Source organism: Solanum verrucosum, unplaced genomic scaffold (genome assembly GCF_900185275.1).
Source record: "Solanum verrucosum unplaced genomic scaffold, falcon-dt-bn FXZP01000196.1, whole genome shotgun sequence".
Classification (NCBI taxonomy): domain Eukaryota; kingdom Viridiplantae; phylum Streptophyta; class Magnoliopsida; order Solanales; family Solanaceae; genus Solanum; species Solanum verrucosum.
In genome coordinates this window covers 46090-61990 of record NW_026020420.1, presented here as the reverse complement: position 1 = coordinate 61990, position 15901 = coordinate 46090, and the positions used below count along the sequence as shown (strand labels likewise).

Sequence of the window (15901 nt, the reverse complement as noted above, 5' to 3'; positions counted from 1 at the left end):
CCAAATAAAAGAGTCGTCTTTCATAAATAAGTTCTCCTTTCTAGCTTCCTCTTTCTTAGTTGAATCTTCGGATCTTACTTAGCAATCTTGGGCTAGCAGAAGGTTCTCGGGTTATACTTTTCTTCTGCTCTTCTGTACCCTACTAATTATTAGTTGCAACCAATCATATGACAAATTCTTGAAAAAAACTGCCACGTTGATATTGGTCAAGAGAATAAGTTGTTTCCTTATATAATTTTGGACGATCCCATCTTATAGACTAAGGGTTTTAAGATTTTTAATCTATCCGCAAAAGGATTAATTTTTACCTATTTAACTGTAATAGTTTAATTTGTTACCGTCCATTTCATAATATTCGCATCATCTTATGAATATGTTGAACTTTAGCAGTCTAACCTTCGCTATTATACAACCACTATTTAATTACCATATGGTAGAGCAATAAGTGGCGGATATACAAGTTCACTTAGTGTAATTTTTTTTAATCGAAAGGGTTTGGGTGAATATTCTTCTGCCCCATTGTACGTACTCAGTTGAATTGAGATATGCATAAATTAATTCGAACATCAAGATTATAAAAAAGGTTGAATTTTCGTAAGGCTAAAAAATGTTGAATTTCCAAAATAGTATGCAATTTGTCTTTAATATAACATTTGCATTGAATAATAAAATTTGCATATTACATTTTGTGCTTCATAGGCAACGTAACTAAAACATTCTATTTTTTTTTTACTACATCTAAATTTAATTATTTTATTGTATATAAGCAACAATAACAGTAATATCATCAATTTTTCCTCCTTTATATCGTCCCTCAGATGCTCTAGAAAATGGTGTATCTGCAAATCTATCAAATGAATTATACAAAGCAATGTTCCCAATTTGACTAGCCAACTCCTCTGCCTTTACATTTTGGTCTATCGCTCTTCGAACAATTTCCTCTATCTCACTTTCAAATATATTATCAAGCATTCCATCCGTCCCAACCATCAAAATATCATCTTTCTCAACGTTTAATTCCAACTCTTGAGCAACGCTAGGATTATCTGAATTGCAATTTCCCAATTGATATGGACATCCAAATCCTCGTTGTTGTATTGGTGACTTGTATATAATTTTTCCCTTTCTGATTAAAAAAAATCCACTATCACCAACATTAGCAACAACTATAGTATTTTTCACCAAGTTAAGAGTTATAATACAAGTCGTAGACGATCCTTTTGAATTTGTGTTTTTGTATGCTTCTTCAAGAACCCTTTTAGGGTTTACATGACCTTTCATTGATTCATCATATGTAGCGATAAATGAATTCTTCATAAGCTCTCTAGCGTATATTCCAGCGTCAATCCCCTGTTTCACCCAACCACCAACACCATCAGCAACACCAATAGTTTGGTATAATTCATGTATAAAGTGTGCATCTTCACCTAAAGGCTTATTTGGATTATCTTTAGGTAAGTATAAAGATCCAACAACCATTTTTAGGCATGGTAATTTGTTACTACTAAATTCGACGTTGATAAATTAATCATCATGACTAAATTTGAGTTTCTTGTTACTATGATTTTCCAGATTATTATTAATTTCATGAGAAGAGAAGTCGAAATATCTCTTGTAGCGTGGCAAGTTGAAAAATTTATCGAATTTTATTTTGGAAGAACATTGATCATGACCTAATGATGAAATACATGCAGCCATTGTTGTGTTGATTGAAAAACTTTGGGAAGTAAAAATTATATAATGGAAGTATGGTTATAACTAATATATATATATACACACAGACGTTGCGTTGCAATTCTATGTAGAATAGGTTTATGGAAAAAAAACATTTTTGGTAACTTTTTTATATATGGAATATTTAGAAAATAGTGTGTGGTAATTAATCCTACATGGAAACAAAGTTTTTTGTAAATTATCTAAGCAACTAGAAGGTTCTTGCGTAATTAGGTAGTAAAAAGAAAGTGAGATTTTAATCCAAAACTTTTTTGGAAACTTTTCCAACTACAAATCTATAATACAGGAGATATAATTATTGTGAATTATAAAACTTTCTATGTAATTTTTAAATAATATATCTATATATTACTTTCTTTATCTCAAAATTGTTGTTTGCGTTCTTAATTTCTTTCAATTTGGATACCTAATGATTGAGTAATACCTTCTCATTAAGAGCGTCATAGAAAAAGATTTTTTTTACCGATTTCCAAAAGAACGGAACACCTATCCACTTAGACAAACCATTGAATTATTCTAAATTTGTTTTACCTAATTTACACATGATATCAAGAAAATACTTAGAAGTTAGATCTAAGATTATTTGATATTTAATAATAAGTTTTTCCAAACAAAACTACTAATGTTTAATTTTAGGTAAATAAACAAATAAAATCGAGTAAATGGTTGAGATGAAGCCACGTGTCCGTCCGTTAGTTTTAAGGATATACACAACCCATAAGAGTAACGGTAAGGGGATATACAACCCTAAAATATAACGAAGGGTATTAACATACCATTTGTGATAGTTCGGGGGTATATTTGTTTTTTTTCCCTATATCTTTTAACATGGCAACTCATATCTATGCCCTCCAACTTTGGCTGCACACGAGTAAACACTTAAACTTGTATAAAATTGAACAAGCACACACACGCGTCCTCTGTGGCATAATATAGATAGGACACATAATTGCTAGGTAGGGTGCAACGCAAGACGAATGTATATGTTTGTTCAATTTTATACAAGTTTAAGTATCTACTTATGCACACCAAAAGTTAGAAGACATAAATCTCAGTTGACGCCAAGATTATGTATTATGCCAAAAAAATTACTAAATTTTTTTGTGAATCTGTGAAATTAATTGAGGTATATGCCAGCTAACGACAGGAAAATAGTCGATATCCGTAAAATTAATCGAGGTGCATGTAAGTTGACCTGACAGGTAGCAGGAATTAATGAGTCGAAGTGAGCAAAACGTGGGTCCGTCACCAAACCTATAAAAGAGAATCAGGACTTAGATTTGAAGAATCCAAATAAAAGGAGTTTGATGTCATAATAATAATTGCACGGATATAAATTATATGTAGTATGATCCGAAGAAAAAGAAAATAGTGAAACAAACATTACAAGGGAGAAGTTGTATCATACTTTCTCCATCATCATTTTTTTTTCACACAAAAAATTTACATGTACATTGTATTGTATAATCATAATTTTAATTTTTCGTTCTTTCGTTCGATGAATTATCAAATCTGATGAAAAAAATTCGGAAATTGAAAAAAGGAAGAAAAATCTGCAGAAAGATCACAAGAGGAGGTGCGTTCATCAATTCTGTTTGATGATTTTCTCCATTTTAGTTGTTTTCTTCGTTCTATCAAGGAAAACTCAACATTTTAGGATGTGTTTGATACGAATGAAAGATGTTTTCCTGATAAATATGTGATTTTCTTATGTATGGTACCTAAGCAAAATGTATATTTATTTGTATATAACGTAGATGAGGTGCGTTGGAGGATGGAAGGATACAATCAATGTAGAATGTCAGTTACTAGAAGAGTGATTTTCCTCCATCTAATACACCTTCTTTCTCGGGATCCGAGGCATCTAATAAGAAATTTTTCAAATAAATTTGTATGTTATGACAGAGGTGTATGGATAAGTCGATAATATGTCACACTTTCTCATACTTGTGTGCAGTTGCTTTTGCTTAGAAGTTTGATCTGAAGTTGGGAGAAGCTGTAAAACAGGAAATTTTGCAAAAATGTCTATCTCTGTGAAAGATTTGGAACCTGCATTTCAGGGTGCAGGACAGAAACCGTATCCTTTGGTTCCGAATATTCGATTAGTTTGATATTTCATCACTTCATCCTACTGAATGATTAAATGAATGGAAGCTCAAAAGAGCATATAACAGTAACTGTGATCCTGTTACTCTGTTTTTGTTTTTGTTTCCGTTTCTACTGTAGTACTTGGCGGTGAAATTTCATAAAATGTTGATTTAACTCTCTTTAGAGGAACCGAAATTTGGAGAATAGAGAATTTCCAACCAGTTCCTGTGACAAAATCTGAACATGGTAAATTCTACTCGGGTGATTCATCTATTATCTTGCAGGTACGTATTAATTTAAAATGTTATTCTTCTATTTCTTGTTTATCTTGGGAGGAAATAAGTTCAAATGTTTTGACAACGATTCTGTTTTTATCTTATCGCAGACAACTTCTGGCAGAGGAGGAGCTTATTGGCATGATATACATTTCTGGCTTGGAAAGGATACTAGTCAGGTACAAATCGTTTCGTAGTCTTAACAGTAGCTCAACCATATTGTTCCTTTTTTTTCATTTTCTAGAAGTTTGGATACTATGCTAGGATGAAGCAGGAACTGCAGCTATCAAAACAGTTGAGCTTGACGCGATTCTTGGAGGACGAGCAGTACAGCATAGGGAAATCCAAGGTCATGAATCAGACAAATTCTTGTCATACTTTAAACCATGCATCATACCATTAGAAGGAGGTGTTGCATCTGGATTCAAGAAACCGGAGGAGGAAGTATTTGAAACGAGGTTGTATGTCTGCAACGGTAAACGAGTTGTTAGGATGAAGCAGGTACAGAAGCAAAAGAAAAACACTTACTACTTGAGCTCATTTGGAAATGTATGTAACTTCTTCAGCTGTGATTGAAGATAATATTGAGGTTAGATTTTTGTCAGGTCCCTTTTGCTCGGTCATCGCTAAACCATGATGACGTGTTTCTTCTAGACACTGAAGACAAAATATATCAGTTTAATGGTGCAAACTCCAATATCCAGGAGAGGGCTAAAGCATTAGAAGTTACTCAGATATTGAAGGAGAAGTATCATGACGGGGTGTGTGACGTTGCAATTATTGGTAAGTCGAAGCCATTGAGTAAAATGCAAGATTGTGCAATTCATCTAATGCTTTGGACAGAATTGTTATGTAACTACTATGAGACGTGTGATATTTATTGAATTAATGCTTCCCCTAGAATTTTATAACTCTTTCTCTATTGCATACCTCAGATGATGGAAATTTACAAGCTGAGTCAGATTCTGGATCATTTTGGGTTCTGTTTGGTGGCTTTGCTCCAATTAGCAAAAAGGTTGCTACCGATGATGATATCGTTCCTGAGAGAACTACTGCTCAACTTTATAGGTAATGTTGAATCCTTTACCAAGTGTCAAGCAGTTTCTCGTGTTTATGATACTCTATATCAAAGTTTTCTTGATATCCTTGAGAGACCATGTAGTGCTGGACGTAACGTCTTTCAATGGATAGCCCTCGGGGTTGTTACTTGTAACTGAATTTTGTATGTCAACGTTTTGCTGTTGTTGGTGCTAAAGGTGAATTATGTCCTCTTTTGCAGCATTACTGATGGCCAGGTCAATTCTTTGGATGGTGAACTTACAAAATCCATCTTGGAAAATGACAAATGCTATATTTTGGATTGTGGTTCCGAGGTTTTCATGTGGGTAGGCCGTCATACTCAGCTCGAGGAGAGGAAAAGTACCATTCAAACAGCAGAGGTAGAATGTTAGCTGTTCATCCATGTTCTAGTGTGGTATAGTTTCTCATTTCTGAATGACTCAATAATTTTCAGGAATATCTTGCCAATCAAAATAGACCCAAGTCAACACGTATAACCCGGATTATTCAAGGCTATGAGACACATTCATTTAAGTCCAATTTTGACTCTTGGCCATCAGGATCAACACCTGCCCCTGAGGACGGACGAGGGAAAGTAGCAGGTAGAGTTATTACGAGAGTGTGAAGATTTTGTGTGTTTCTGGTTTGAGTTAGTTTTAACTTTGTCCATGTTGAGTCCTTTCAGCTTTGGTGAAGCAACAAGGTGCTGCTGTCAAAGCTGCTAGCAAAAGTACTTCTGTCGATGAAGAAGTACCGCCTTTGCTTGAAGAAGGTGGAAAGATAGAGGTCTGAATCTGATCATCAGAATGTTTTCCATGTCATAATTTGGCCAGCTCAGTCTTCACTGAAAATGTAAAATTTGTCAGGTTTGGCGTATCGATGGCAGTGCAAAGACTCTGATACCCAAAGAAGACATTGGTAAATTCTACAGTGGAGATTGCTACATAGTTCTCTACACATACCATTCTCATGAAAGGAAAGAAGATTATTACTTGTGTTGGTGGATTGGAAAGGATAGCATCGAGGTACGGATGTCCTTGCATATAAGGGTCCAACGCGTCTTTATAGAATTTTCTTAATTGAATCATTGTTGTGGATTCAGGAGGATCGAGAAATGGCTGCACAATTGGCTAGCACAATGTGCAATTCACTTAAAGGGAGACCTGTGCTGGTATTACTTCTTTCTCTTACTGTTTTTCAGTCAAAAACTCAAAATGAAGCTTAATTGTGCTACTTACGTTATCCAGGGTCGGGTATACCAAGGGAAAGAACCACCACAATTTGTTGCAATATTCCAGCCCATGCTGGTCCTTAAGGTATCTCTCCATATATCATGATAGTGGCTATTGACGTCGTTTTAACATATAGAATAACCATGACAAGTTTCTTTCCTTTTTCCAGGGTGGATTAAGCTCTGGCTATAAAAATCATATTGCAGAAAATGGCTTGAATGATGAAACCTATGCTTCTGATACTGTTGGCCTTTTCAGGATATCTGGAACTTCTAGTCATAACAACAAAGCAGTTCAAGTCGATGTTGTATGCTTACCGACCCTTTTAAGTTTTCCCCTCTTTGGGATATTAAGTTTTCTATGGCTGATAATCTGTTCTTTATTCTACACTATCTGTTCCAATTTAGTCATGCTGCAAAAGCTACGTTATGAGACCCTTCTTGTCGTCACTTGAACATGTTCTCAAACTATGTCTAGATAGATAGGTAGCCTCCGTTTTATGTTGATAGAGTCTCCATGTCTCAGAGAGTTGTTCTTATGGATTACGTAAACATCTGTCCAGGGATGTAATTTAGGATTCTTTTCAATATATTTTGAAGCTGTCTAAATGACAGTCTAATAGAAAATGAAAATGTCACACTTTTCATTGAAAATTTATGTTAACTTTGTACTTACTCCGTACTGTCACGCTAAAGTCTAAGTTGCTGTTGTCATTATGTCCAAAGCTACTATGAACTGTGTTGTAAACTTGACAAAATGAAACTTTACAACCTCGATTTCTAATTTTCACTCACGGTTTCTGAACTCTGACAGGTGGCGACTTCACTGAACACTTACGAGTGTTTTCTTCTGCAATCTAGCTCTTCAGTATTCATTTGGCATGGAAAGCAAAGTACCCATGAGCAACAGCAGTTAGCAGCAAAGATTGTGGAATTCTTGAAGGTGAGCCTTTTATCGAAGTAGAAAAAAGGCGTTCTTTGTCATTGTTATCCAACTAACATACCCTGTGTTCATCCTAGTTTATGCTGCATTAGACTAATTTTGTTTGGTGTGTTTTATTCACAAACTCAGCCCGGAGTGACCGTTAAACACACTAAGGAAGGAACAGAAAGCTCAGCTTTCTGGCTTGGTATTGGAGAAAAACAAGATTATACCAGCAACAAATTAGCTCCTGAAGCCACCAGGGAACCTCACTTGTTTTCTTATTCTGTTAATAGAGGTGCATCCTTCTCATCCTTCAATATTTTTTCCGAATGAGGAAATTTTTTTCTGCTAACTGACTTTCTCAAATGATTTCATGCTAACTCGTGGATATCCAGGAAAATTCGAGGTAATATCCTAGAGAATTCGGTTAAAACGTATAAATTTCTGGTTGTGTATATCAAACAGGTTAATATTTTCTATTCAAATAACAGGTTGAAGAAATCTATAACTTTTGTCAAGATGATTTATTGACTGAGGACGTCATGGTTCTCGACACACATGCTGAAGTTTTCGTTTGGGTTGGTCAATCAGCAGAATCCAAAGAAAAGCAAAGTGCTTTTGAAATTGGACAGGTAATACTAATTAGTGTCATATCACATATGTATCTCATATCTTGAAAGTAGTTGTCCATTTTCATTTTTGCTCGAGTAATCGATGAAGTTGATCACAGAAATATGTAGAGCTGGCTGCATCTTTGGAAGGGTTATCCTCTGATGTTCCATTGTATAAAGTCACAGAAGGAAATGAACCATGCTTCTTTACAACATTTTTCTCATGGGATCCTGTAAAAGCTACTGTAAGTGACTAAAGCTCTCTCTCTCTCGTTGTCTCGTTTGAATTTTGAATGAAACTTGGAAGATAAGATGTAGAGCGACTACAAAAGCTGCATTTGTCAACCTCACAAGAGACATATCGAAACAATAATAAGTGAAACTCATTAGTCATTTCAGCAACTTTTTTACTCTGACTTACCTGTTTAATCAGGCACACGGAAACTCATTCCAAAAGAAGGTTATGATACTCTTTGGATTTGGTCATGCTTCCGAGGTAATTTATCTTTCATTCCATATAATCTTTTTATGCCTATTCGGGAATCTTTTTGCATTACTACAATCTCATCTAAGTTCTATGAATCACACAATGTGCAAGAATGGTAGATTGTTTTCCATATCATATATTAGTTGTTTGATAGTTGCTTTTCGTATCATCAACCGAGTTTCATAATACAAGACTTCATTAGCTATTCAAGAAGTTTAGACCTTTTAATCTATATTTCAGAATCATAGAACAAATCAAGATGGACCAACTCAAAGAGCCTCAGCATTAGCTGCATTAAACTCTGCATTTACTTCATCGTCTGCTGTGAAAGCTAGTTCTGTTCCAAAGCCTACAGGAGCAAGTCAGGGTTCACAAAGAGCAGCTGCAGTAGCTGCATTGTCTAATGTTCTTACAGAGGAAATGAAGCAGTCAAATTCGCGTGGATCTTCTCTCCAATCAAGTAGAAGTCCATCAGCTAGCCCAACTGGTACAAAACTTCACCTTTTCTGGTATTTGTCGTGTGAATTCTTATGATTGTGAAGGAATCTCGTGTTTACTATGGAAGCGTTTGTACTCGTGACTTATTAATTCATGACATACAAGCTTAGGTTATTACGTGTGTTTGCAACAAATTTTATAGTGATGAAAAATAAACTGCAAACACAAATGAAATATGATGAAACAGAAATTTTGTTGATGAATATTTGTGAGTACAATTCTATTTCTCTCTTGATTCTCCTTGCGATGTACTTGATCGTTGAGAATGTCAGGCGATGACTTTGACAAAAATAATATTTGATGTCTTGATCTCTTTATGAATATCACAAGAGTTTATAACATTTGATAAGCCTCTTCAAGGAATATGTTACCTTTATATAGGCATGAGCTAGGATTTAGGGTAGAGTAGCCTCCAAGAACCATAACAGAGATTTGGCTCGTCTGGTAGAGTCTCACAAAATCTCGATGTCTACAATGTGTCTGTGTCTGTCTGTCTATGATTGTAACATGTTAATGATTACTTAAATTGAATACTATTCCAAGCATTTGAAGTAATTCAACATAGTTTCAACTTGGTACATTACTATTTTGATGTTTTTTCAGCTAGAACAAAGCATGCTCGATTTAAAGAATCCGAAGAACGTTCAGAACATCAGGAGAACGAGGTAGCTGAGCACGCAGCAGAGACTAATGAAGAGGACTCGGACCTGAAACCACCAGACGAGGTGTTCAGTTATGAGCAGCTCAAGGCTAAGTCGGAAAATCCTGCTACTGGCATTGATACTAAACGAAGAGAGGTTTGTAGCTCGAGTATCGTTCATTCTAATGAAAGCACATTCTTCTTTTCCTCATCTCGAATGATAAACATTTTTCAGGCTTATCTTTCGGACGAGGAATTTGAATCTGTACTAGGAATGACAAAAGAAGCATTTTACAAGGTCCCAAAATGGAAGCAAGACGTGCACAAAAAGAAGGTTGATCTCTTTTAGTACACGAACGAGAAATCACTCTCTCTGTTTCCTAAAATCTTACATAACAACGTATGTTGTTGACGCGATTTTTCGCGTGGATTGAGGTACATGATGCCTTGATTTACTTATAGTTTTGCTTTCATGATCCGAGTAGAGCAAAAAATGATCATCTTTCAAGTATTCCACTTTTGCTTATTTGTCACGATTCTAGAGACGGATATAGGGTGATCATCAGAACGAAATATATTGTTTTCAACTTGAACTATGTATACATATGAAAAAAGATATAGAATACATATACATATATAATAAGATCAGATTCATTCTGAACGTGGATTCGCCTTCCAAGGTTGTAGCTAAAAGTGTCTTAGACTAATTCTTTGATTCAAGTTAACTAAAGGGTGTATACATTCATTATATTTATTGTAACTAAGTTGATACTTGAAAGATTTTGCAAGTTAATTGAGTGTTTGGTCCTAATGTGTCAAACTAGTGACACTTGCATATCTAGAACTTTTCATTTCATCGTTTACGAGATGATTTATAATCATACAAAATGTCTACTGCTTGATTTATAATACAAGTTTCAAAAATTCTATTTTTCTTTTTTAAACTTTGTTCTCTGTCAAATATCGCTACATAAATTGAAACAAAGGAATAGTTGACTTGAAATCCAAAAAAATATCTTAGCATTTACACTAAAAGCTAATAGATGCATACGTAAACTTAACTACTACTTACTTATGATTGATTAATATGTATATTCATCTATTTAGAGCGATTCACTATACTAATTTTATATTAAATATTACCTTCAAAACGCCTTATGTTTGGCAAATTTGAATATTTTATTGTAAAGAGATCTATAGATTGGCGTGCCGTGATCAGTGCTAAGATTTATCCGTCTATTATTAATGTTATTTATATACTGCTATTTATTAAAAAAAAAAAAGTGGTCAACTATTTGTAATTTTTTTAAAACATAGACATTGATTGGCCTTAGCTTTGAAAGGTAGATATTACTCCGTCCATCTCAATTTATATGACATTTTTAAAATTTTAAAATTTTAAAAAATCTTTTTTTATTGTAATTTTTCATATATATTTTGAATATCTTGAATTATAGATAAAGTATTAATACATATTAAGTGAATCATTTCTTGCATTTTTTATTTTACTGTTTAGAATGATTTGTCATGCATTTAATCGTATTTTTTTCTTGGCTTTTCATTTCCGTTATTTTTTTGTCATATTGCTTCAAACTCTTTTTCTTTGAGCTGAGATGATCTATCAGAAACAATCTCTCTACCTTCAAGTTATAAGGATGAAATCTACGTATATTCTATTCTTTCTAAAATTTAATTTAATAGATTACACGAAATATATTATCGTGGACTACTCTTAAATGTTAAGCAACACTTGTATGCTTGGCTGGCTGGGGGGAAAAAGCTGGCAAAAGAAGTTGTATAGTTAATTAATTATATATCATGAAATGAAGTGCAAAAGAATGAAATGATCACGTTACTGCTTTTATGGAGTTTGTCAAAAGGAGTTGAAACACGCGGTGGAAATTTGGTGAAAATCACATGATGGTTCCAATTAAATACTCTGTTCGTTTTAATTTATTTGTCTGATTTTAATTTGATACAAAATTTAAAAAGTAACATAACGTTTCGATTCCATAGTCTTAAATTAAAAATATATAAAATACACCAAAATATCATTTATTCTCATAATCTTAGATATATAAAACATTTTTTAAAATAAAGTAAAAACAGTAAGACAAATAAATTATAACGATTTTTGTGTTATTTTCCCTTGGACCGTTACACAGTTGTCACATGAGAAAAAATCGATGAAATAAAACTCCTTTTGTTTGACTTTGCTACTGATGATTGCAAAATCATAAATTGACACAACCTTATTTGCTGTCACCTTTAAGAATGACACTGGCTCTATTAATGATTTTGTATCGAATTAAATCACATGCTTCATCATTTTCGTAAACTCTTAATAATTTCTTTTAAATTTCATTTTGTGATTGAACTTTTTAAGCAGAAAAGTTAACACGTTAATTATAACACTGCATAGATTGATACATACAACCCCTAGTATGCATTATTTATGGCTATATTCATCAAAGAGATTCATCATTTACATTATATAAAGCTTATCACACATTGTCTTTGCTATTTACTTTATGGTCATAACTATTCGAAGTTTTTCTCGATTTGATATCGCTCTCGTGGCTCAAATGTCTAATCAATTATTGCACCTCAACATCTGTTGATTCTTTCAAATCAATCTCCAACCTCGCTCCACTTAGTTTTACCCAAACGTTATATATTTATTGATTTGACGAAGCAAATTCAAATAAACCCCTCCCCACCTCTAGATATACATAATTTTGCACAAATAATCCATTTAGCATTTACTATTACAATATTATTTACATGACAATCAATCACTATAAAAATGCCTAAACATAATCCTATAATTAACCTTTTTTTGTAATTAATTTAACTACTAATCAACAATCACTATGAACATAAATACTTCTTAATAACATAATTAATATCAACATTACTATTTCCACGACTAATAATCAAAAATTTCGATATTAATAAAGAACCTGATTTTTTATCATACTCGCTGAGTGAACTCAGTTCAACAATTGACTCGTCCAAATTCAACTCAACATTCTTCAGCATAAACTCATTTCCAATGAGTTGATTGAACAGAACTGACTCGTTAATCGAGTTCTTCTTCTTGTGTTGCATCGATTCTTGAATGATTTTTATTAACATTGCATTCGATAATCTTCGAATTCCTCTTAATCCACCCATGATAATTTCTGGGCTTGCCTGTTTTTTATGAGTTTTTTCGAAGTTTTTTCTTCGAAAAACAAGAACTGAGTCATGACTCAGATTCTTGATTCGACTCGGTGAATCACCGAGTACGAAAATTTCTTTCACATTCACTAATATTATATGCTTGAAATTTCTTCTGATTCGACCAAATAACATTGGATAACAAGCCCATCTTCTTAAATTCATTGGAACATGATCCATAAACCCGGATAATGAATTTTCCGGGTCAAGTTCATCGGCGTAAAACCCGATAACTGACCCATAACTCAATTGAATTGACTCAGTACTGTTGTTGTCTTCATCAATGAAATTGCTCTGTTTTTTGCGACCCCAGATGGGTTCTTCACTTGCATTCGCTTTATTATGGGTCGAGTTGAAAGTGGTAGAATTGTATTCGTAGCCATTGATGAGTTTGAAGAATGAGGTGTTTTCTTCAACAATGGTGTTTTCAAGAAGAATGGATTTTTTCGGGAAAACGAACAAAATGTCGGATTTTGAGCTGATTTTGGATCTGTAAATGAGTTTTGTGAACAATTTCAGTTCTTGAACGGTGACAGATTCAATTACATGAGCTACAATTAAATCACTCATGGATCTTGTTCCTTTTCTGAACAGAGTACCCATTCCTTGCAATGCATGTTGTTGAAATGATGGAGATTTTGAATTTTGAAGTTTGAATCTTGAAGATGGTTCAAAAGTTGAGATTGTAAAGAGGAGAAAAGTGATGAAGATGAGAAAAACACAAATTGAGATAATCAATTGTGCTCTAAACAGAGTGTTGATGGATTTTAATGGAGAAAGATTGTTTTTTTGCTTGTTTTTTGTGATAATGGTGGATTCATCTTCTGGGAATAAAATGAAGAAGAATCCCATTGCTTTAAACCCCATACTTTTTCTCTTTCTTACACAGAGACACACAGTGGAGAGAAACTGGAGAGGTTATTTTTTCTTGCTTATAAATATGTGTGTTTCTCAGCACTCTGTTTTTGGCTTTTTAGCTGTGTATGTGTATGGGGAAGATGAAGGATTATGAGAGTTCAGAGGAGTCTGTTATTATATTTTTTTTGTTTTCCGCTCGGAGTTTGGTATTTGTATAATTAAATTTAAATTTGCGTATTGCGTTTTTGAAAGAGGTGCTTTTAAATGGATCTTTCTTTCGGTAGACTTTGTATTGTTTTCTTGTTATTTAATATATTTTTTTCACTGTTTTCAAATTCTTCACTTGAGTCAAGGATTTTTTGGAAACAATCTCTATTTTCACGAGATAGTAATAAGTTCTATATACTTTCTACCCATTTCTAGACTTTATTTGTGAAATTTTATTAAGTATGTTGTGGTGGTGGTGGTGGTGGTACTTTTAAAAGGATTTTTCATACAGAAATTTGAAGTCGAGAGAATGAATCTCAATCATAGAAAATATTCCAAACTCATCTGCAAATTATTAGTTTCATCTTCGAATTATTGATAACTTTAAAATTACTCATTTATTTTACTAATTGAACTTAAATACACTCCTAAATTTGTAACATGAGTGAAATACACTTCCAAATTCTCGTCAAGTTTAGAGATGTTTTCAACACTTCTCTTGATTTTTTATTAAGAGTCTCACGCTCCCACAAGAGTTTGAGATATCATGTCGCATATAAGAGGGTGAGTATCTAAATTTTGGTTAATTAAGTAAAACAATATTTTTAAAGTTATTAATAATTTATGAACAAAATAAATAATTTACATTAAATTTAAAAACATTTTCAATACTTCTCTTTTATTATAATCAAAGATCACATTTTTAAGACCAAAATAAAAGACTTTTTAAAGCCTATAGATGTTGTTTTTCCATGATTAATTAGCCAAAAGGGAAAAGAAAAAGAAAAAAAAAAGTGGACTTTTGGGAAAGAGAAAAAGAAAAGGTGTGAAGGTAAAAAGGAAACCTTATAATTCTAAGAAAAAGAAAAGGAAGAAAATGAACTAATATTGTCTTTAAATGAGCAAAATAGGGCAGCAAACATGAGAGCGGTGGGAGGGGGGAAGAATTTTAAATTATACAAACTATGGGTATTAATGTGTAAGATTTTAAAAGTAGTGGGAACAAAGATGAACCTTTAAATAGTTATTGGCTATTGCTATTAAATAAACTAGATAGTAGATTAGATTAAGAATTTAAATTTTATGAGTTTATTTTTTAAGATTTTTATTTCTTAATATTGAGCACATTATATATTTAAAGTTATGAGTTCATGTATATTATTTATTACAATTTTACTAAATTATTACATACTAATTTTATACTCTAGGTCGAAAGTTATGGATTCAATTGAACTCGTTCTTAGAATGACACATTCGTTGTAGTGCATATATAGCTCAAGTTCAATAAAAAAGAAAGGTGAGTCAGACAAAAATGACTAAACTTCAATTATATATATGGTTGAAGTTTAAACAAAACTAACTAAAATAAAGCAAGTATATATTTACATAGTCACTAAATAATATGTTGATCGACACACTTCTACAACATGTTATCAGGTTTGAGAAGGGATAAAGTTAATCTTACTTCATAAAAATAGAAAAAATATTCTCAAAAATCTTCGAAATAAACTTTAAAAGTAAAATAATTTTCCGTTTGATAGTTATAGAGACCATTAAATAGAATGTTTTGCATATATACCTTCATGTTCCTGCAGCCTTCAAATTTCTTGGCATGATTTATATATAATTATTTAAACTTCTATCTCTTTAATTTAAAAAGGGATAATTTCAGAAATCTCCCTCCAAATTTCACTCTATAACACTCACCTCTCCGTGGTTTAAGATATTACGTATACCTCTCTTACTTTGATTTTTGGTAACTATTCTTTAAACTTATTTAAAATAAATATAAATTACTCCCTCTGTCCAATTTATGTGACCTACTTTCCTTTTTAGTCCGTCCTAAAAAGAATGACACATTTTTATATTAAGTAACAATTTAACTATAAAATGTCTATTTTACTTTTAATGAAATGGTTTACATCCACACCTTCGATCTTTGTTTGGTAAAAAGAATACGTGTATCTATACATAATAGTATTAATTTATTTTTAAATTATATATTAAATGAGTCATTTTTGATAATATGTGTCAATATGAAGAAACTAATATAAAAGGGCAAAATT

At 32.7% G+C, this 15901-nt stretch overlaps 3 protein-coding genes across 3 annotated transcripts; 1 reads left to right on the top strand and 2 right to left on the bottom strand.

The window, feature by feature from the left end:
- Positions 1-753: 753 nt before the first annotated feature.
- LOC125806888 (probable protein phosphatase 2C 55) lies at positions 754-2178 on the bottom strand. The gene is made up of 2 exons (XM_049486645.1): positions 2159-2178; positions 754-1504 (listed from the first exon to the last, which is right to left on the bottom strand). The coding sequence occupies exons 1-2, from the start codon at positions 2176-2178 to the stop codon at positions 754-756; spliced, it is 771 nt and encodes a 256-aa protein (XP_049342602.1).
- A 1570-nt stretch (positions 2179-3748) lies between these two features.
- LOC125841073 (villin-2-like) lies at positions 3749-9923 on the top strand. Its single transcript, XM_049520079.1, has 22 exons — positions 3749-3811; positions 4007-4106; positions 4208-4276; positions 4362-4598; positions 4703-4880; positions 5033-5165; positions 5377-5536; positions 5611-5758; positions 5842-5942; positions 6023-6181; positions 6259-6327; positions 6404-6472; positions 6558-6695; positions 7202-7330; positions 7460-7607; positions 7708-7718; positions 7804-7944; positions 8043-8168; positions 8357-8419; positions 8651-8897; positions 9512-9705; positions 9784-9923. Exons 1-22 carry the CDS (start codon positions 3756-3758, stop codon positions 9895-9897), a joined length of 2790 nt encoding a protein of 929 aa, XP_049376036.1. The 5' UTR covers positions 3749-3755; the 3' UTR covers positions 9898-9923.
- A 2496-nt stretch (positions 9924-12419) lies between these two features.
- Positions 12420-13622, bottom strand: LOC125806886 (uncharacterized). The gene has a single exon (XM_049486643.1). The coding sequence runs from the start codon at positions 13620-13622 to the stop codon at positions 12420-12422; it is 1203 nt and encodes a 400-aa protein (XP_049342600.1).
- Positions 13623-15901: the final 2279 nt, after the last annotated feature.

Excerpts from the sequence above, each read along its gene's own strand:
- LOC125806888 (XM_049486645.1), bottom strand. The coding sequence starts at position 2,178 with ATGACGCTCTTAATGAGAAG. Across the intron at positions 1,505-2,158 it reads ATGACGCTCTTAATGAGAAG|TAGTAACAAATTACCATGCC; the intron begins GTATTACTCAAT and ends CGTCGAATTTAG.
- LOC125841073 (XM_049520079.1), top strand. The coding sequence starts at position 3,756 with ATGTCTATCTCTGTGAAAGATTTGGAACCTGCATTTCAGGGTGCAGGA. Across the intron at positions 5,166-5,376 it reads ACTACTGCTCAACTTTATAG|CATTACTGATGGCCAGGTCA; the intron begins GTAATGTTGAAT and ends CCTCTTTTGCAG. Across the intron at positions 6,328-6,403 it reads TTAAAGGGAGACCTGTGCTG|GGTCGGGTATACCAAGGGAA; the intron begins GTATTACTTCTT and ends TACGTTATCCAG.
- LOC125806886 (XM_049486643.1), bottom strand. The coding sequence starts at position 13,622 with ATGGGATTCTTCTTCATTTTATTCCCAGAAGATGAATCCACCATTATC.